Source organism: Mustela nigripes, chromosome 9 (assembly GCF_022355385.1).
Source record: "Mustela nigripes isolate SB6536 chromosome 9, MUSNIG.SB6536, whole genome shotgun sequence".
Lineage (NCBI taxonomy): Eukaryota > Metazoa > Chordata > Mammalia > Carnivora > Mustelidae > Mustela > Mustela nigripes.
Genome location: NC_081565.1, coordinates 6,490,479 through 6,511,029, shown reverse-complemented (window position 1 = coordinate 6,511,029; position 20,551 = coordinate 6,490,479). Strand labels below are relative to the sequence as shown.

At 58.0% G+C, this 20,551-nt stretch overlaps 2 protein-coding genes across 3 annotated transcripts in view; one reads left to right on the top strand and one right to left on the bottom strand.

Moving 5' to 3' along the window:
- Nucleotides 1-993: 993 nt before the first annotated feature.
- On the bottom strand, nucleotides 994-14,953 carry CRAT (carnitine O-acetyltransferase). Of its 2 annotated transcripts, XM_059410575.1 has the most exons (15): nucleotides 14,403-14,953; nucleotides 12,704-12,842; nucleotides 11,759-12,022; nucleotides 8,889-9,007; nucleotides 7,674-7,727; nucleotides 6,956-7,121; nucleotides 6,449-6,623; nucleotides 5,451-5,629; nucleotides 4,820-4,920; nucleotides 4,465-4,584; nucleotides 4,185-4,307; nucleotides 3,927-4,062; nucleotides 3,507-3,569; nucleotides 2,639-2,776; nucleotides 994-1,906 (listed from the first exon to the last, which is right to left on the bottom strand). In XM_059410575.1, exons 2-15 carry the CDS (start codon nucleotides 12,728-12,730, stop codon nucleotides 1,691-1,693), a joined length of 1,881 nt encoding a protein of 626 aa, XP_059266558.1. In that variant the 5' UTR covers nucleotides 12,731-12,842; nucleotides 14,403-14,953; the 3' UTR covers nucleotides 994-1,690. The 2 variants fall into 2 exon arrangements, with proteins under 2 accessions (XP_059266558.1, XP_059266557.1); XM_059410574.1 differs by lacking the exon at nucleotides 12,704-12,842 and having other exon boundaries at nucleotides 14,403-14,951.
- A 130-nt stretch (nucleotides 14,954-15,083) lies between these two features.
- The window catches only part of PTPA (protein phosphatase 2 phosphatase activator), a 29,409-nt gene continuing 23,941 nt past the window's right edge, over nucleotides 15,084-20,551 (top strand). Inside the window, exons 1-2 of the mRNA XM_059410577.1 lie at nucleotides 15,084-15,390; nucleotides 20,305-20,402. Coding sequence (XP_059266560.1) covers nucleotides 15,360-15,390; nucleotides 20,305-20,402 — 129 coding nt within the window. The 5' untranslated portion in view covers nucleotides 15,084-15,359. The remainder of the gene's footprint in view (nucleotides 15,391-20,304; nucleotides 20,403-20,551) is intronic.

The following is a 20,551-nucleotide window of genomic DNA, read 5'->3' as shown; positions in this document are numbered from 1 at the left end:
TTCTACTATTTTAAGGAAATAAAAGACAATCTTGAAAATATCTGTAGGGGACAGGAAACTAAAGTGAGATCTGGCAGATACTGAAATGAATCAAAAGTGAAAAAGAATAGGTAGGTGTAAGGCAGACCGGATGCAGTTGAGAACAGGCGAGCTGGAGGACAGGTGGGTCAAAAATCCAGCAGGCGGGGAGGAGAGAGGGAAGGGGCTGTCCAGGGAGCTTTGGGGGTTCCCCGAGTCCCAGGTAGACTCGCTGCCTTCACCCCCATTGGCAGTCCCCCGCCCCTGCTCACCATCCCCACCTTCAGGCAGCCCAACTTGTCCCAAGCCTAGCTGACCACTTCGTATATGATAAACATCTTTCAAATGTCGCTCGTCCCACCTGCCAAGCCACTCCGGGTCCAGGGCCCCACCAGTCCCTCCCCTGGAGACCGTGAAGCCTCTGCCCATGGCTCCCTCATCCACAGCCCAGCCAGGCCCCCTTCAACCCATTCCTCGGCATCTTCCTAAAACACCCTCCTCACTGTCTTGGGAGAATCCCCCTGTATGGGGCCCTAGGTGGTCTGGCCCCATTCTCTGGGCCGCATCTCTTGTTCCCTGGGACTTTGGGCAAGGGGCATACCCTCTCCTGTCTTCATCAGAGAATGAGGAACCCATCTGTGTGGCTGTGAACAGGCTTGGGCTGGACAATCCCTAGTGCCTAGGACAGGTCAGTTCCACCTGTCTGTTCCTTGGGCCAGCCAGCACCTTCCTGTGCGTCCCGGGCTGGGGCCCTCTGTCCTCCTCCTATGGGGCTGAGTCTCGGCCAGTGTCCACCTGGCTCCTTTCTCCTCCACCCGCTGCCCCGGGTTGTCTGAGTGGGTGGGGTGTTAGGGCTGGGTGCTTAGCTACCAGGGCTCCTCTGGAAATCTCTGCCATTTAGTGGCTGGGTGACCTTAACCTCTTAATCTTGTTTCCGCATCTGCAAAATGGAGGAAGCCAGAGGATCTACACGTCTCCACCGACAAATTTCTCCTTTATTAATCACCTTGCATGTTACTGTTACACAACCATCAATGTGGTTCAGGAATCAAGCTGAGTGGAAGCGAGCGAGTCAGGGCTCACGGGCCACATCACCCAAAAGAGCACAGCAGCACCCCGGGAAGACAGCACTGCCAGGCAAGGGTGGGCCGAGTCGAGGCCTTGGGTTTCCCTTACCGGCACACCCTGCACTCTGGCCTCAGCCTCAGGGAGGCCTGGAGACCCCTGGCTCTAGAGAGTCCTGTCTCTAGATCCTCGGGAGCCTGGGGATCGGGGTACAGACACTGGCCCAGCAGCGTAGAGGGCAGGAGGCTGGCTAGAGCTGAGCTAGCAAGAAAGGGACTTGCCAGTCTGCTCCACTGGCGAGGGACAGGCTCTTCTGGTTCCTTTCCCTGTAGGTGGGCTCATGGGTAACGCGCCGGGTGCCTGGGCCTTCTGTCCTACTCAGCCTTGGAGCTCAGCCCAGGCCCCGGGCCCCAGTGCAGGCTGCGGATGAGCCATGGAAGGTACTGGCTCACGCCCGCAGGCCCTGCATGATCAGATCCCTGTGTGATCAGATGCACAGGGTCTGGGGTTGGCGGGGGGGTGGGGGGCAAGGGAGCAGAACCCTGGTGGGCGGCCCACTGCTGGGGTCGGCTGGGCTGTGACGCCGGCAGGCCTGAGCACCGGGGGCTCAGAGCTTGGCTCGGGGGTGACTCTGCAGCAGAGCGCGCATGTCCAGGAGCGCCTTCTCCAGGTAGTGCGCCAGGCGGGCTGCGTTGGTCTCTGCGCAGCTGTTGTAGGCCGACACGGAGAAGTTGATGTGCGCCTCCATGGGGTTGTAGCAGATGCCGTAGCCATCGGGGACCACGGGCCCGAAGAACATGACACAGTCCGTCTTGGCAGGGACCTGGAGACAGCACGGGACCGAGGCTTTTGTCCCACCCCACGGGCTCCCCTCCAGCCCCGCGGGGGCACCAGCCAGCCTTTCTGCATCTCCACACGCACTGTACTCTGCCCGAGATGCCCCCTCCCCTTCTCCAGCGGATGCCTAACTTCTCCTCCTCCTTGGGGTGCAGCTCTGGAGCCAGGTCTCTATGGAGCCTTCCTTGCCATTCCCGAGGGAGCTTTAAGGGCTCCTTCCTTGAGCCTTCCCTGAACCCCAGCACTCCCTGGCGGGAGGAGTGGGAGAGTGGGAGGGGCACCAATGTCCCCGTCCCTGTGCTTCCAGCCTACTGTGTGAGCCCCCAGGGACAGGGACAGGGATGTGTCCTTGTGTCCCAGTGCCCAGCACTGGATGGCAGGACTCAGACGTTCCTTTGTGTCTGAACAGTGAATGGATGAAGTCGATTCTCCCACCTCGGGGGAACTCGGACTCCTTCTCAGCCTCCCTGAGCTGCAGCGTAGCCCCCTGACCCCAGCTCTTCCACTGGAACTCAGCTGCTTTGGCAGCGGACATGGGGTGCCCTCTAAGGGTCACGCCACTACAAAGGTCTGACCATGCTCTGCACCTTGGCTCTATTCGGGATAGCCTTTGTCCAGCTCCAGCGAGGGTCTGTCCTGTCCCATCCCAGGGCACCTACGGCAGTGGCAGGGGCCCGGAGTGCAGGAACATCCAGATGGTTCTGGGGCAGTGGCCTACCTGGCTGGTGGAGAGGTTGAAGTGCATGGCGATGGCATAGGAGGTGTCCATGAAGATGTCGGGCATGCTCACCAGGTCCTCAATGGCCTGTAGCTTCAGGCCCAGCAGGTGCCGGTCGAAGGCCTCCCCCCGGATGGCCTGTGAGAGGGGGAGCTGTCAGGCACAGCGGCTGCAGGCCCAGAGGGTGCCCATGACCTTCCTCAAAAGCCTACGGCCGCAGCGCCTCTTCCATGCAGTGGTCCCTTGGACTCATGAGAACAGAGGGTCCAAGCAGGACAGCCCTCACTTTACAGATGGGGAAACTGAGACCCAGGGAACTGCCCAGAGAGGGGCAGGGCAGGATTTAAGAACACAGGCCTATAGCTGGGTGTCCTGGCCCTATTCTGGCTATGAGACCTTGGCAGTTCCTCTACATCCTGGAGGCTCAGTATGTTCATCTATAAAATGGGGGTGGTCACTGAATTTCCCTTTACAGGGTGTCACTGAGACCGAAATGGACCTCTGTGTGGCACGTGGGCAGAGCCTGGCACACAAGGTGTTCAGAGGCGGATGGGAACCCAGACCTCACCCCCTTGACTGCTGCTCCAAGCTGTCAGAGGGCAGGATGGGTGCTGTTGGCCAGACCCTGCAAACCCTCAGAGTCCTGGGCTCCGGGGCCATTGAGGAGAGAGCATGACGCCAAGATCCAGAGGTTAACCCGGGACCAACAAAGTCACTGGCCTCAGCCTCGGTTTCTCCAACTTTAAAAGGGGGATATTCAGCCTGGCTCCAAGTGCCCCAAGGGTCTCAAGGTTTGGGGAGGAGGGATTCATGGTAAGGGTGAGCAGCCCTGGAGATCTGGGAAACCAGGTCACGCGGTCACGGTCACCTGGTCAGTATAGGCTCTGTGTGCCTGCACAGCCTTCCGCAGCAGCTCCACCTTCTGGTGCTCCTAGGGGTGAGGGAGTCGGAGTACAAGTTCCTTCCCCATCGCTGGCCGCCCACACCCCAGCAGCCCACTTCCCAGCCAGCACTGGTGTCCGCGCCCCCTGAGAGCAGGAACTGGAACTACTGCCTCTCTCCTATGTCCTCCCCCGAGGCCTGAGCCCCAGGGCAGATGCTGGCTGCAGAGCAGTTCCTCTTGGTGTCTGACCGCAGGGAAGCTCAGGGCCAAATTCATGACTCCAACCCCTGGTAGATTTCCAGGGCCCACCAGAGGGTGGGAAGCAGTAGGTGCTCAATCGAGGTGGAATGACAGAACGTACAGGAGAGGAGGCCAGCTTGCCCACCCTTACCCCAGACCTCTCACCGACACACTGGGGTCATCCATGGCTTTGACGAAGGCCAGCGAGTCCACGGAGGCAGAGCGGATGGTGTCTGTGCGCCCCAGGTGAAACATCCGCAGGGAGGCGCTCTCGTACGTGGCACACGCTTGTTTGTAGATCCTGGGGTGGGAGAGGGGGCTGAGCACGCCCCGCAGGCAGCCTGCCCCGCCTCCACCCTCCCCCAACCCCCCACCCGCCCGGCCTCGAGCCTCCTCCGCGGGCAGGGTGCCGGTGGGGCACACCTGTAGTAGGCCAGCTGTAGTGCCATCTGGACAAAGGCATCCGGGCTCAGCTTCTCTGACTTGGGGAAGTCTTTCCCAAAGTGGTGGAACACCAAGACCACGACATCCAGGTCCTGGATCATGCTGGGGCGGGGGGGCAGCAGGAGGGAGGTGGGTGAAGGGGACGGCCCAAGAGCTCCCGGTCACAGCCCTGCAGGATGACAGCTGCGAACAGGAGCCTGGCAGGCCCCAGGGCGCCGGGCCTTTAACCTGACGTAAGCCCCCCATTCCCGGTGCTTACATGCTGAGGTTCTGCTTGGCCTTCTCAATGTCACTCTTGATCTCGGGGGTGATGTTGAACCGCAGCTTCTTGGGCATGGGCAGGGGCACCATGGGGGACCGCACGAGCTCGGGTTTCTTCCTGCATGGGACATGGGGGCCTCGGGAGCCTGGGTCCATACCTAGGCCTGGGGTGGGGGGCATGGGTCCCCAAGGCTGGAGGGAGCCAGCCTAGGGAGACCCTGGGTGTGCTCCTTAGAAAACTGCCTTCACTCCCGTTTCCAGGGGCCTGCAGAGGGCAAGGGACTTGTCCGAGGTCCCGTAGCTGGGAAGTGGCAGAGCCACAGCGCAAACCCAGGTGGGACAAGCATGCTCACGTGAACTCAATGACGTGGTCCACAAGGGCGATGATGGGGGGCCCCTCCGCCGCCGCGTGCTCATAAACAAGCCCACAGGAGCCGTCTTCGGCCACAATGAACTATGGAGGGGAGCGGGGACCCGTCAAGCCCGGGGCCCTGGGGCCACTCTGTGCTGGCTGGGGCCGTGGGAAGCGCCTCTCTGAAGCCATCTCAGGGGTTAGGCTGACTTATTACTGTCATTAGTAACAGCTGACGCTCAGCAGGGGCCTCAGGCCCATTCTAGGCCACAGCAAGCAAGCACATCCCATACCCATACACCTCACTGAGTCCCTGCAGTGCCCTCCCCGGGAGTCGTCTTAAAGGTGCAGAGAAGGAAAGTCATGGCCAAGACCACGCCGCTCTGCCAGGCCCCACAGCCCAGGCTCCCTCTGATGTGCGGAAGGGGTGACAGCGGTTTCTGGGCCAGGCCCAGTAATGACAGGCTGACCTTCTAGTAATTACAGCCACATCCCTCTACTGGCTTCCCGCCTGCTTTATGAGCTGGGAGGCGAGGGACGCCCAGGTGAGGGGCGGGAAGTCCTGCGGCTGCAGTGGGCCAAGCCTGGGTGGGCGTCCCGGGCAGGGAGTCCCAGCCCCACGGGGCCCCCACCTGTAGTGTCTTGTCGAACCAGCGATTGCCGCTGTTAAGCTTGCTTCCGCCCCCGTGCAGCATCTGGCCAGCCACATGGCTGCGGTACACGTCCTCGGAGACCCGAGGCATGGGGGCGTCCAGGCACAAAGTGAAAATGCTCTTCTGGATGGAGCGAACGGATTCCCGGTTCACCTTGTCTGTGGAGGTAGGCGGGAGGGGGGCGGGACGGGGCCGAAGGTTAGGCCCCAGAGAGGCCTTGGAGGCTTCTAGAGCATTTGCCTAGTGCCACGTGTGGGTGTCAGAGCTTCACACTCAACAGGGCCCCCGCAGCCCCCTGGCACCCCATGAAGCAGGGCCCGATACTGGACCCATGTTAGAAACGAGGAAACACAGGGGTACCCGGCTGGCTCAACTCCTGATCTCAGGGTTGTGAGTTGGAGCCCCACGCTAGGTGTAGAGATTACCAACAAAATAAAAATAAACTTAAAAAAAAAAAAAGGAAGGAGGGGGCACCCGGGGGGGCTTAGTCAGTTAAGCCCCCAACTCTTGATTTTGGCTCAGGCCAGGATCTCAGGGTCCTAAGGTCTGAGATGGAGCCCCAGGGCTCAGCGGGGAGTCTACTTGTCCCTCTGCTACCACCCGCCCCTCCCCCTACTCTTGTGCAAAACTAAATAAAACCCCCAAAAAAAAAAAAAAAAAAAAAAAAAGAGGGCACAGGAGCCCCAGATCATGTGGAGGGCCAGTGTGGCTCAGGGGGCCAGCACAGGGGTCTGGCTCCGGGGACGATGCGCCTGACCCACACAGGATTGGAAAGAACACGGAGGCACAGGTGGGGTCCGCAGCCAGAGGACCCGGACTGTTACTATAACTTTGCATCTTAATAGAGGGAAACTAAACCCATCCAAGCCTCCTGGTCTGTGAAATGGGCCATCAACAGCCGCTCTGACTTGAGCGCACTCAGTGAGAATGGTGGGGGGGGGGGCTCCACTCCTTCTTCCACCCCCACCCGGGGGCACCTTTGATGAGGGTGCTGTATGCCTTGGCCCAGGAGTTGCGGTGGTTGGAGGTAAGGATGCCCACGGGCTCTTTGTTGGTTTGCAGGGACGAGTTCCAGATCTTCTCCAGCTGCACGAAGATCTGATCTGACGTCAGGGGTGTCCCATCGCTGTGGTACACGTCCAGCTCAAAAAACTATCCAGGCACAGGCAAGTGGAGAGAAGGGAGGTGGGTGGGGTGAGGGTGGCACCTCACACCCTGGCCTCCTCCTGGCCTTGGCATGCCCAGGCCCCACCGAGGGGTGAAGTCAGGTCACAGGTATGAGAGCGGAGGAGGACCTTGCCTGGCTCTCCCCCAGGCTGGGCAGGACCACGGCCCCCTCCTGGCTGCCCTCAGGCTGGGCTTGTGGGGGTAGGCAGGCGGTGGAGACGCCCAGTTTCCTGGGGGCCTGTGGCCCTGGGCTGCGGGGGAAGCTGATTTTCGGCCCTGCCCCCTCCTCCCCTGCAGCATGCTGGGAGCCCACCCACTTGGTAGTTGTGGACGACGGTGATGTGCATGGGTGGCTTCTTGGTCTTGCTGAAGCTGATGACTGTGTCCTGCTTGGGGCCCGGCACGCGGCAGGAGGACAGGATCTGATAGTACTGGTTCATGCACAGCGGCTTACCCCCCAGGTACTCCACGGGCAGGGTCTCGCTGCAGGGGTGGGGGCAGAGGGACAGTAAGGGGGCCACCAAGCCAGTAAGCAGAGATGAGGACGACACCGCCGGGGAACTGCTGCTAGGCACGGCTGAGAAGGGGTCTCACCCAAGTGGCGACCTGACCCCCACTCGGTAGGAGCCCGGGGGTGTGTCAGGGGCTGGCCTGCTGTCGGGATGCCTGTATTCCCACCCTGGGTGGGCCCTGCTGGGTCGCCCTGTAAACCCCTTTCCCTCTCTAGGCTCTGGTTTGCCACAGAACAGATGAAACGGCGAGTCTGCCTCTGGGGTCCTCTCTGGCTGGCTGGGACACCAATTCCAGGGGTCTGTCGGGCCCATGTCACCAGGCAGTGGCCTCTGCAGCTGGAGCAGAGGACCTAGCATCCCAATCCCCACACTTTTGTCTCCCCAACCCCTACAGAGTCTGGGCCAACAGGAAGTGAAAGCCAGGAGCTCTGGGCCGCCCCAGCACGGGTCTGGTCATTGGACTTGCCCCAGCCCAGGCTGTGCGGCTGTGGCAATGAGAGAGGGGCAGGGGCAGGCTGCTCACTTGTCAACCATGGCCTTGAAATCCAACACGCCCTCGATGAATTTGGCAGCGAACCTGGGGGGACCAATGAGCGATCAGAAGCTGTGTCGGCTGTGTGGACTCCATGCGGGGGGTCCCCAATCAGGGACGCCCGCGGGGTGAAGGGAGGGGCCTAGTTAAGGGAGGAGACAGATTGCTTCACTCCTGATTCACTGCTTGCTGTCAGCCTGAAGGAGTTTAAGTGCAAGACCAGTCTTGCGTTGAGTCCTGGCTTGCCTTTCTGAGCTAACTTTCTCTTATCTCTAGAAGGAGGACTCCTAGAGGGCCCAGGGAGATGCTTCGGCCAAGCTCTGGCAGATGTAGGTGTAATGAATGAACTATTGCTGGCTTCCTGGTCAGTGTTGGCGGATTCTACCCACAAAGGGCCTGAACCACTGCCTGGAGCCTGGAAGGTCAGCCTTCCCTGAAGCCTCAGTTAGAGAGGGACCTGGGACCTTGCGGGACAGGGAGTGTGAATAGGAGGGCAGTAGCTCCGGGTATCCCCTCTGATAGGGAACTTCCTGTTTGAGGGCCTCTGTGTCTCCCAGGCCACCTCTCTTAACCTGATCTTCCTCCTTGGATGGTCTGGGCCACACCAATCACGCCTGACCCCTGGGCTGTCCCTGGCTGCCAACATAGGGACTGGGGACTGGAGTCCGAGTCAGAACTCTTGGGGTGCCCTGGTCCCTTTAAGAGAAGCCCGTGGTAGCCCCGAGTGGCTGGTCCTTGGGCAGGAGATCCCTGTCACTGGTATTTTTATCCCTGGTAGTCTGGGCACAGGGGCCAGGGCAAGTGACATGGCTGAGTGTGGAAAAGGGAACTGTGTATAAAGGTCACCCCTGTGGCCAGCTGGACAGAGAGAGGAGGGGGGGTGACGTGTCAGAACCAGGGTGAGGGACAGCCTCAGGTTTAGAGGGAGGGAGGGGACATGGTCCACAGTGCAGTGACCCGTTATGAAGCTTCAAAACCAGGAAGACCCTGCTTTCTGGCCCGGATCAGCGAATCCTGAACGGTGCTCTTGGGCAAGTCCTTTCATCTGTAAGAGAGGGACGATACTCCGGACTTCATAAGGCTACGCGTGCGGATCGAAGACAATGACTAGGACTGGGGCCCTGCACTCTCGGGGGTGGGGGGGGGGAGGTTGGACATCAGGGCCCTGGACATGCCCGGAGCCCTGTCCCAGCCAGAGCCACTCACCGGAGCTGTCCCTGTAGGTCCACGAAGTCCTGTTTGGGCAGGGCCACACCGGGGCTGGAGTAGATGACCAGGGGCTGGCGGTACTGGAGGTAGGCTGTTTTGAGCCACCATTCGGACAGCTGGGAAAAGGACCAGAGCCTGTGAGGCGTGGGCGGGGACCTGGCCGGGTCCCTCCTACCCCCTCTATAGAGCGTATATAGTGCGCAGATCCTCACAGTGAAGGCGCAGATCCAGAGCCCCCTCCCCGCCCCCTTCAGCCCACCAGCGGCACGCCCACATTTCCCCTTCCGCCTGAGGCAATCCGCTTTAGCAAGAGAAATCAGACAATACTGCCAAGCCAAAGACTCCAGAGGGAAAGATGGGGCAGGAAACTTGCGGGAGTAGGTGGGGTGAGGGGGGGAAGAGGCAGAAGTGAGAATCATTTGCCTTTCTCTTACACACCCCCCTTTTTCCCCCAGAGTTTACTTATTTATTTAACAGATAGAGCACAAGCAGGGGGAGCAGCAGGCAGAGCAAGAGGGAGAAGCAGGCTCCCCGCGGAGCAGGGAGCCCGACCCAGGGCTTGATTCCAGGACCCCGGGATCATGACCTGAGCTGAAGGCAGACATTTCACCGACTGAGCCACGCAGGCATCCCTCTTACACACTTTTGGTCAATGATTTTACTACTTTCAGAAAGAAAAAAAAAAAATATATATATATATGCCAGGTGGACAAAAAAGGGAAAAAGGAAAAAACCCTATAAAGTCTGACAATCGTGTTTTTGACCGTCCCGGGTAGACACTATCCAGGAAGCCAGGAGCAGAAGGGCTCAGTGCAGTGTAGCCCTTGGGACCCTGGTCCTCCCTGGCCTGGGTTCTGTTGGTGTCAGACCGGGCTGCAGACACTCTCTCGGGTCTCAAGGTCAGGGCCATCTGCAGAAAGCTCCCTGCGAGGGTGAATCACACTGCCCTAGTGCCCAGACATGGGCGCCAACTCCTGTGTCTCCACCTGGTGGTCTGTCCTCTGCTCAAGGGGCGTGGCTTCCATCAGGTGAGCAGTCTCTCTGGGGACCCACCACAGACAGCGTGTTGAAGGCTCCTGTCCCCAGGCTGTGCAGACTGCCACTGCCTATCATCCTTGAGCCTTACCTGCTGACTGTCATACCTGCTCACTCCGCCCCTGCAAGCAGATGCCTGAAACTCCTCTCTGGCCGGTCTCTCCACCCCAGGGGCTCTCCCACCTCCACTGTGTTTCCTCTCCCCTCTCAAACAGCAGTGGGACCTGCCTCTTCACCACTCGGGTTCTGCTTGGGGAACTGCTGGCCTGAAGCACCAGGCCATCAGCTGTGGACCACGCGCCCACGTGCCAGTGAGCAACGGCGCTCTGCTGACTTGCGGCCTGAGGACAGCACTCCTGGTCAGCCAGACCCCCCTGTGGAGCTCAGGGCCTCCCTGAGAGTGGCTGTGTGGCTCTGAGCTTCCCGTCTACCTCTCTGAGCCTCAGCCTCCTCATCTATAGATCAGGGAGGGGCCGACAGGAATTCCTTCCCCTTGGGGACAGCCGGTCGCCCTCCACCAGAGGCCCCCACTCCACCAGGGATCTCAGGGCTTCTGACCAGAGCTGGGAAATAAGGGCACATCCTACAGATGTGGGCAGCCCCCCGCTGAGAATCTGCTGGGCACGAGGGCCCTGTGAGTGCAGAAAGGGACACGCTTACCCCTTCAGCTAGAAGGTACTCCTTCTATGGGAGGGAGCAATGGGCTAGAAATGTTGGCAAACTGCCAGGCCGCAGACCCCCTAAGCCCCTGCCAAAGCTCAGGACGTGCCACCCGCCCGCTGAAGACTCCCACCTGCTGTGTGCAGACCGCACCCTCCACCTGCTGCCCTCAGAGCATCTCCCACCTGATCTGGCCAAAACCCAGCTCTGTTTCTCTCCCACAGACCTGCTGCCCCTCGGCTTTTCCTGTCCTGGCCGGTGTCCCTCTTCCCTCCCCCTATGCGGTTGCTTTAGGTCAGGACAGCTGACCCCGCAGCCCCCATCAGCAAGGGCCACTGGTGGCGCTTCCAGAACATACACCGGGCAGACAGAACTGACTCACCCGCCCTCTCCCTGCCGGTGTCCCCCCTTGGGCTGCCGGCGCCCGTCTCATCCCATGGTTCCCACCCCCACGCCCGCTTCCTTCCCAGCAGACAGGGTGGTCCTTCCCCACTGTGTCAAGAGGTGGCAGGTGCATAGAAAAAGCGCACGGAGCATCCGTGTGGACCCGTTTTCATGAGCTGCGCACACCTGTGTGACAGATGGGGACAAGGAACGGGGCAGGAGGGGGGGGTCTGGTCTGTCACTGAGCAGCATCAATGCCCTGCTTGGAGCCACCCTGCGGCCCCTCCCACCGAGCTCAAGTCCGGCTTCCTTCCTCTGATGCTCACCACCCCCAACCCCAGCGCCAGGCCATCGCGCTACATTCCAACCTCTGTTGCTGAACATGCTGGGCTCTTGCTAGGCTCTTGCCACCTTCGCCCCGGTTGTCTCTGTCTCGGATCCAACACCACCTCCTCTCTGCCCACGCAGAACAAAGACACTGCCCTTTCCCCCCTCCCTTTTCTCTCCCGGCCAGTTTTCACCACCGGCAAGAAACTCATCCACTCACTCACCTGTGCGCTGTTTCATCACCTCGCAGCCCACCCTCCGTGAATGTGAGCCCCAAGGGACCACGGCCCGTCCCCTCGCTCACTCAGGGCCTGGCCTAGTTCGAGGCACAGAGGAAGCACTCAAGAAAGCCCGTGGCATGAAGAATGTGCCAGAAATTCTGCGGGAGGCCACCAGCAGGCCACAGCAAGGGATCGTCTCCCGACCTGAGCCTCCGAGAGGGCCCCGTTCTCAGAACTCACCCAGTTCTCGGTCTTCCTGGCCCGGCGCTCCAGCCCCTTCTGTAGGCGCTCGCCCACACCCCCCGCCGCCTGAAACTCTTCCACCAGCTGCTTGGTTTGGGTCCACTCCTCCTCGCTCACGATGGGCTGCAGTGCCTTGAGGTAACGGTCCAGGGACTGATGGAGCGCGGGCACGGGCAGCCGGGGCAGCGAATCCTGGTGGGCCTTGAAGCGGCCGGAGACCTTCACCAGTGACGAGGGCTTGAGGAAGCTCAGGGGCTTCACCTGCAGGCAGCAGAACATCTTGCTCATCCTCTCACCGGCTCTGGGAGGCCCTGGCAGTCCTAAAGCTAGGGTCCCCGGCCCTTATGTGCCGATCCCCAGGGTCAGAGCCAGCCTCTTGGGTGGTGCCTGCTTGGCTACCCAGCCCTCAATCTGTAGGTGTCTCCACCTCTCCGGGGCCTGGAGATGCGGGCAGGAGGTGTGGCCACTGATCCCAGTAAGGCTCCTAGGAACCAAGTCAGGATGAACGGCACTTGTTGGGGGTGGCGGAGCTGAGCGTGACCTCTCACCTGTCTGGATGCACCAAGGCCCCGCCTTCTTCACCCTGGCACAACGGCCGGCCAGCAAGCTGTGGGGCGACTGCTCCCGCCCAGGGCCCCCCACCTCCTTTTCTCCCACCCTTGCCACGCTGGGAAATAAGAGGCAAAAAGAAAAAGTCAGAAAGAGCCGGCAGATGACAGCAACTTTGGGTGAGGGCCAGGCCTTGGTATCTGTCTGTGGGTTGGGGACAGAGGCAGCATAGGAGCAGCGCTGGGGCAAGCAAGACTAAATGGCCTGACAAGTGGGTGAGAGGTGGCAGAGAGAGAGAGTTTGGGAGACTCTGGTGGTAGACAGAATGAGAGAGAGGAGAACCGAGGCTGTGGACAGCAGTGGGTAGGCAAGTGGCAGAGGATCGTTCCATACCTTCTCTTTCTGCTGCCCGTCCTCCATGGCAGGACTGAGGTTCTGAGCCCTGTCTGTCTGACTTGGGCTGGGCCTCTAAGCCTAACTGTGCTACCCAGTGGGCGAGCAGAACCTAGCAAGAGACAGCCACTTGCCCGGGCTGGAAAGAGAAGACAAGAGCCAAGGTTCAGGGGGGAGGCAGAGGGGCAATGCCGAAGGCTTCGGTGGCTAGGGTGGCATCTTGGGTGGCGGCTGTGGCAGGCACCTTCCCTAGCGGCCAGAAGTGGAGGATTAGGGAGCAGGTGAAGGGGCCGGCAGTAGGCATCCGAGTAGGAGGAAACCTGGAATGTGTTCTCTCTTCTCCGGGTGGGCCTGGTGCCAGGAGGAATTAAAAAATCCACCTGCTGGAATCTGCACAGGTCTGTTTAATGATGGAAAACTTGGCTGGAGGCAGAAGCTGCCTGGCTACTGAGGTTATACCACAACTCTGAAATTGGTTCTGTAAATTGGGGTTGATACAAGAGGGCAGATGCTGGGAAAGGGCCATTACGTGGGCAGTGGCTGCTAAGAGCTCATCCTGTCTCCCTCCGGGACTCTTGGAGCCCTTCTGGGCCTCCCTTCCACCAAAGCCTGTTTCTCTTGAGCTGTGGCTCACTCAGCTGGGGGCCAAGAATGAAGGACTTTGGCCACAAAAAAATAAACTGAAGGAGGAGGCTGGTTTTGGGATTCTGCTTGATTCGAGTTTCCAGATCTGGGGAATTCTGGCCAAGTCTCTCCTTGTCTCAATTTCCCAGGTAGTAAACTGATCGGGCCACCCAGTGGGTCCTGGAGGATGACCTAGAAGCTGTCTGTGAGATGGGGGCACCAGTCGGGTGTCAGTGGCAAGGGTGACGTGGAGCTTTAGGGTTCTGGGAGACCTGGAAGAGCCTTTTGGACAGCGGATGGGTACCCTGAGCCCTCCGGGCTAGGTAGTGTCTGTTTGAACATCCTTCTTGGCATAGTCAGAAGGAGATACAAGCAGAGATATGCTTGGAGTAGAGAGGAAAGGAAGTTGTATCAGAGCGGCAGCACTTCTTGCTGCTCTGTGGGGAGGATTCTGGGGTAGACTCGGACAAGCTGGGGGGGAGGGACTGGTGGAGACAAAGGGTATGGGGTTGCCACCTGCTGCCTCTTGCCAGTTCAGAGGACCTTCAGAGCAGCCCAGCTTGAGGCCTCCACGTGCATTTCTCCGGCCACACAAAATTCTCCAAGGGCCATTTGATAAGCCCAAGGAGACCGACCAACTGGATGTGGTTGGAGAAGTGGCGAGGCCTGGGCGTAAAGGGCTCAGGCTGACCATGCAACAGGTGTGTGAGTCAGGAAATAACCGGGGAGAGACTGCCGGTCTCTCTGCTCCTTGGCCCTGGGTCGAAGGGTGGAGGTGCTGCCTGAAGCCAGGGTCCTCGCTATCTTTCCTGGGTGGTTGGAATTTAGAACCACACGATGTGTGTTCGATCGGATCTCTGACCTTGAGCCTCAGTCTCCTCCTCTGCCAAGCAAGGTTAGTCCACCTGCCGATCCCACCCCAGCAGCTGTTGGCCAGGCAGGACAGTGGCCACGGGCCGCGTCGCTTCCAAGGCCCGTTTCTCCATTTCGGCGCAGCTGCGTGTCTGGCTGGCCCGACTCTCGGCCCGCCCGCCCCGTCCAGGGCCCGTCAGTCCAGGTTCCTTCCCGCACTCACCACGGTCCTGGCCGCGAAAGCCAACATCTCCGCGGCTCGCCCGCGAACACACAGTCCGCTCGGTCCTCCGCACTGAGCAAAGTCCGCGCCGCCGCCTCCGCCGCCGTCGTTGGCAGGTCCCCGTTAGTGCCTCCGGGCCAAGGTCGCCGCGTCACAGCCACCGGCCGGTAGAGGCGGCCCGGCGCCCACCCACCGGGCCGGGCGGGCGGCGGGCTGGGGGCCCCCGGGAGGAGGATTCTCGGGGCGGGGCCACCAGCCGGTTGCGGGCCGGGGCCGCTAACCTCGAGCGCCGGGCGGGACCACAGCGTGGGGCGGGGCTGCACGGGGGCGGGGCCGAGGGCGCGCTTAGTGGTCGCGAGACCCTGCGAGGCAGTGGAACCCAGGAAGAGGGGCGAAAGAGGCGCCTGTCCAACTCGCCGTCTCCCCCCCTCCAAATGCTTTCTAAGCTGTTGGAGACAGTAGCATGCACCCCTCTCAGTCCGCTTGGTGTCCTTGAGCGCCGCTCTCAGAGCGGCAGGAAAACACGACCATGTCAATAAGGGAACGGCCTCTCCTGTGCCTCCGGACAGGGTCAAAGATGACAGGTGGGACGTGCCCCGCACAAGCATGGCTGCCGCGCTCCCGCGGCCGGGCGCCCGCGGGCCGGTAGGGAGGCGAGCCTGCCGTTGGCGCGCATGCTCCCAGCTGCCCCGCACCAACATGGCGGCCGGCTGCCCGTGAGCGCCGCAGCCGCGAGCCGGCCGTTGCTGGGCATGCTCCTTGCGTGCCCCGCACCAGCATGGCGGTCGTCTTCACGGGGGTGACTTTAATTCTCGGTTTTCGGTTCTAGCCGGCTGGTGCTCCTTTCTTTTCAGAAAGCTCTGAGCGCCTTGGTGAAGCCGGGGAAAGGGAAGGGGTGCGGGGGTGAAAGGTGAGAGGGGACTGCAGGCATCCGGGCCGGCTCCTGGCGGGAGGAAGATGGCTGAGGGCGAGCGGCAGTCGCCGTCAGGTAGGACCGGCCGGGCCCTACAGGGGTCGGGCAGGGGCGCGGGGGCGGTGCCGGCGCGGGGGCGGGGAAGGGGTGTGGTGTGGGGGGCTCGGCGGCGGGGTAGGGGGCGGGTCGGGAGGTGGAGGAACTCCAGTGGCAGGAGCTGCTGGGCGGGGAGGAGGACGGGTTGGGGGGATCTGGGGAGCGGACCCGGGGCTGCGAAGGGGTGGCGGGTGGGGCGCAACACCTGAACCTGGGGAGCCCGGGCGGCCCGAGGGCCCGGTGGGCAGCGCCGTGGCCAGAAGGGGAGGCCTTTTCCGCATCTGGGCTGTGCGTGCTGAAGTCAGCTCTTGAGCTGCTGGGGAAGCTGCCAGGGATGCGGGCGACCGTGATTGCTGTGGCTGCCTTCTTTATTAGCCCCTGCCCCCGGGGTGAGGGGTGCTGCTCTGTGGGCCTGGGCCTGCCTGCACCCGGTTTCCAGACTCCTCCGCACCCTGCCCACCCTCATCCACCTCCCCTCTCTCCCTCCTGGAGGCGGGGCTGTGCAGTTTGTTTCAGTAGCTGAACATTTATTGAGAGAAACTGCCCTTGGTTGTGTAAACCACTAATTTTAAAAAGCTGGTTGTGCGAGATGAGTCTCTCCCTGGCATCACGATCCGTAACTTTTATTTACACTGTGGCCTGGCTTTAGTTCATCTCAAATAACTGGGGTGGAAATACTAGGGAAAGGATCTTACAGAGAGACCCATTTCCTGGAGGAGGGGAAGGCTGTTTGCTGACGCGCACCTCCCCGCAGCCGAACTAGGAAGGACTGACCGCAGATAATTTTTAAAATTCTGACAGGGCCAGTAGGTTGGCCAAACACAGCTAATGTTTTGAACGCATTGGATATTCCTTCTAACTGTCTTGCATTTGGGGATCTGGAGAGGTCTCAGGGAGGAGACAGTATGAAGATCAAAAAAAAGCATTTCCCTCTTCCCCCATCAAATAGATGAACAAAGAGCTGGGTACGGTCTCTTATGGCATCTGAAACCAGACATTTACTTCATTTAGTACAAAACTTCTGTGCCTGTGCCCTCAGAAGTTCTGGTGTTGCCTGTGAGAGATAGAAGCCAACCAGAATTCTCAGTGAGATGAATGTGTTTCCCGAGTTGGGTGGCTGGGGAGAGAGCCCATGCACTGAAAAAGATGAAGGCTCAGGGGGGATATCTATGGCTGGAGAGAGCCAGGTGCCGGGAGGGGGTCCTTCTTTGAAGTTTGAAACAGGACATTTTGGAACAAGTAGAAAGAACTACTTCACTCAGACAGTGTAGTGATGAAAACCTTGGATTTTAGAGTTGTACAGACCTGGCTCTGCCGGGCAGATCCCATTCTCTGAGCCTTGCTTATCTCTGAAAATGGGGCTGTTAAATACCTTCTCCGCAGAGTTGTAGTATATGTTCCATAGACGATGAGGGCAAAACATGGGGCATTGGGAGACAGGGATAGTCAGGAAATGTTGATTGCTGTTGTCCTTTTAAAAGGTGGTACAGGTTGAACGTGTAGGTTGGTTCTCAAATGACGGATGATATTACATTATGCTTTTGTTGGGGAGGAGGTTAGGGAACATCTCTAAAACTCTAGATATTTCCATCTTATACTGTGAGTTTATAGGCACTGGCACCTTTGCCAGAGATAAGAGTCTGAGGCCAGAGGAACTCAGTTATCATAGCTCCCAGTTTGAAGGCTTGTTTTTTTGATTTGAGATTGTGTATTCTGTAATAACAACATGTGTGTATGTTTCTGGTAACAACATGTGTGTATGTTTCATCAGTGGTTGTTGCAGTGTTTCCTACAAAGTAGCCATTATATCCCCCCCTCCCCCCCAGCAGCAGGCCTGACTTGGAGGGTTTCCCACCTGTGAAATAAATTCAGAAGGCTGTCTCCTGGCAGGGAATTTACGGAAGTGCTCTCTGTTCTTAATGATCATTTGCAAGTTGATTATTTGGAATGTGGAACACATTTTCCCATAAAAACAATGATGTTAGGTTACTAGCCTGACTTATAAAGCTTTTAATTTAATAGCATCTTTTTTTTTTAAGATTTTATTTATTTGTTTGGAAGAGAGAGAGACAGTGTGAGCATGAGCAAGAGGGAGGAGGCAGAGGGAGAGGGCGAAGCAGACCTCAGCTGAGCAGGGAGCCGGAAGTGGGGCTGGATCCCAGGACCTTGATATCATGACCTGAGCCCAAGGCAGATGCTTCACCGGCTGAGCCACCCAGGCACCCCTATTTAATAGTATCTTAAAGTAGTAATTTACTAATAGTAGGGGCCTCAAGTTGGGTTCTGGGAACAGGGCTTATAGAACAGGTGGGAGGAGGAAGAGAGTTTCTGATTTGTGTTTTGGGCTTTGTGGTTTCAATTTTAAATTAGGCAGAGTTTGCCTTGGTCTCAGCACAGGTATCAGGTATCAGCCCAGGTCTCCAGGTATCCTAGAGCTTTCCCTTTCCTCAGGGCCTCTCCAGGCATGCTCCATTCTCCCAAATGTCACATGGTCCAGAACCATCTTGGGCCCCTGGCCCCTTTCTCCATTCAGGCAATGTCAGCGAGGTTTTAGGAGGACAGCAGGGGGACAAATTTATCGTGTGTTGTGAATGACTCCTTCTGGAGAGTTTGGGCTTTTCAAGGAAGGTGTTAATACAACAGATCTTCAACAGTAGAATCAGGCACAGCCCCTGTCCAAGACCTTTGGGACCAGGTATATTTTGGAATTCGGAGTATTCCCAGATTTCAGAAAGCAGCACCCCATAATCAAACAAAAATACATCTGTAGCAAAATCTAAATTCCCTAAGAGGGATCTGCAAAGCATAGAAATGTCCTCATGCTGGTTTAGGTGTAACTTTTGTATGAAATGAATTTTTTAAAAAAAGATTTTTATTATTTGAGAGAGAGAGAGAATGAGAGAGAGAACACGAGAAGGTGGAGGGTCAGCGGGAGAAGCAGACTCCCTACTGCCGAGTAGGGAGCGGGATGCGGGACTCATCCGAGGACTCCAGGATCAGGACCTGAGCCAAAGGCAGTCACCCAAGCAACTGAGTCACCCAGGTGCCCTGTGTACCAAATGAATTTATGCCTAACTTACTTTAAAAACTTTGGGGTTTTAGAACTTTTTGGATTTTGGAATTACGGAGAAGAGACTGAGGGCATGTATTTCCTAGTGTCACAAAGTAAAGGGAATCCTACAGTGTGGGCTGGATATTTTCGGCAAAGGAGGCCACTCATACTAAGCAGTCCACTTTGGTGGGAGGTTTACTTCTAGGTCAGCACGTGGAACTGCCCTCTGTTTTCCTTTCCCCCAACTTCTGCAAGTATAGAAACTCCATTTGAAATAGGTTTTTTTTTTTTTTCCTGATTACAAAATTACTGTATGCTTTTTTTAAAAACGAGAGCGAGAGTGAGAGAGGGCGCGTGCAGGCCCATGAATGGGGGGGGGGGGGGGGGGGGGGGGGGGGGGGGGGGGGGGGGGAGAAGGGGAGTGAGAGAAAGAATCCTTTTTTTTTTTAAAGAGTTTATTTATTTGACAGATCACAAGTAGGCAGAGAGGCAGGCTTCCTGCTGAGCAGAGAGTCCAATGCCTGATGCTGGGCTCGATTCCAGGACCCTGTGATGATGACCTGAGTGGAAGGCAGAGGCTTAACCCACTGAGCCACCCAGGCACCCCGAGAGAGAGAATCTTAGGCAGGCTCCATGTCTAGCCTGGAGACCGATGTGGGGCTCTATCTCATGACCCTGAGGTCATGAGATCATGACCTGAGCTGAAATCAGGAGTTTGATGCCCAACTGGCTGAGCCACCCGGGTGCCCCATACTGAATGCTAGTTTTTAATAGCAGTAAGTAGCTTAGGAATGGAAGTCTCTTACACATCTTACCTCCTAGAGATGACTGTTAACTAACTTTGGGGTTTCAGATTTTCTCCAACACACATGCTGATAGACGTGTTATTTATACCAAGTATGTATAGCTCTTTCTGCAATAATGAGATTATATTATATATAACATAGCTTCATTTTCTCTCTTCACTTATTAATATTTAGGCTGTTTTCCTATGGCAATAATTTAGGCTTCATTTTCTTAAAAAGCTATGAAGATTTCCGTTCAATGGCCATATCATTATCTACCCATTACCTTGTCAGTCGATACGTACGCGGTTTCTACCTTTCTTCCGTTCAGTAAGGGCCTTTGTATCTATCTCGGTGTGTTTCTTTGGGCACCTGCAAGGTCGCTGTCTACATGTAGAACTGTTGGCTTGGTGGGTCTGTGTGGCTTTTTATTTCAGAAGTCAGTGCTGAGTTGCGTCCTCGGCAGATTCTACCCAGACTCCCACCAGCCGTGCAGGAGAGCTGGGGCTTCCCCCTCCCCAGTCCCTGCCAGATGGTTTTCATCTGCCACCCGGATCTGGAAAAGCCATCTCGTCTCATTTACGTTTCTTTGCTTATTCCGAGGTTGGCGATTTTTTCCCAGTGTTTATTGGTGGCCTTTTGTATTTTCCACACCCCCCTCTTTGAATTGCCTGCTTCTGTCTAAAAGGTCTACTTGGTTTTATTTTTCTAACCATTCTCCGGTGAGGGAGCCGGAGGTGAGGACACGAGAAGCCGGAGCAGCGGACCGTGTCAGTTGTTGAGGGGCTCGCCAGTCCCGCGGGTCTCCGGGCTGGGGGTGGAAAGGCAGGAGGGGTTTGGGCTGACTGTCCTGGAGGTACATGTCTGGTTCACCCCAGGTACTGGGGGGTTGGAGTCTTGGTTTAAACATGTGTGTGTGTGTGTGTGTGTGTGTGTGAGAGAGAGAGAGAGAGAGAGAGACATGGTGGGGGTGGTAAGAGAGACAGAGAGGGGCAGAAGGTTGGGTTGGGGGGAAGATTCTATTTATCTGTTTGCCTCTTCACTTTCTTTGTCAAGATTCTTCGGAGGATATCCCTCCGGCCACTCAGAACTTCATCATTCCGAAAAAGGAGATCCACACAGTTCCAGACATGGGCAAATGGAAGCGCTCTCAGGTACCGGTGGCATCTGCACCGGAGGGCCCCGGGGGGGTGAAGAACTGGGGCTTTTTCAGAGGCAGTGAGTGAGCTCCTGACCTTTCCTGCTCTTGGAAGCAGAGCTGTTAGGAGCTGGGGAGAGAGCTGACAGGGGAGCCGGCTGTCCC

Bases quoted from the DNA above. Each gene is read 5' to 3' on its own strand.
- CRAT (XM_059410575.1), bottom strand. From the start codon at position 12,730: ATGGAGGACGGGCAGCAGAAAGAGAAG. The intron at 12,023-12,703 runs GTATGGAACGAT...TGCTGCCTGCAG, and splicing joins ACGGGCAGCAGAAAGAGAAG to GTGAAGCCCCTGAGCTTCCT. The intron at 6,624-6,955 runs GTGGGTGGGCTC...GTGCCTGGATAG, and splicing joins CCGTCGTCCACAACTACCAA to TTTTTTGAGCTGGACGTGTA.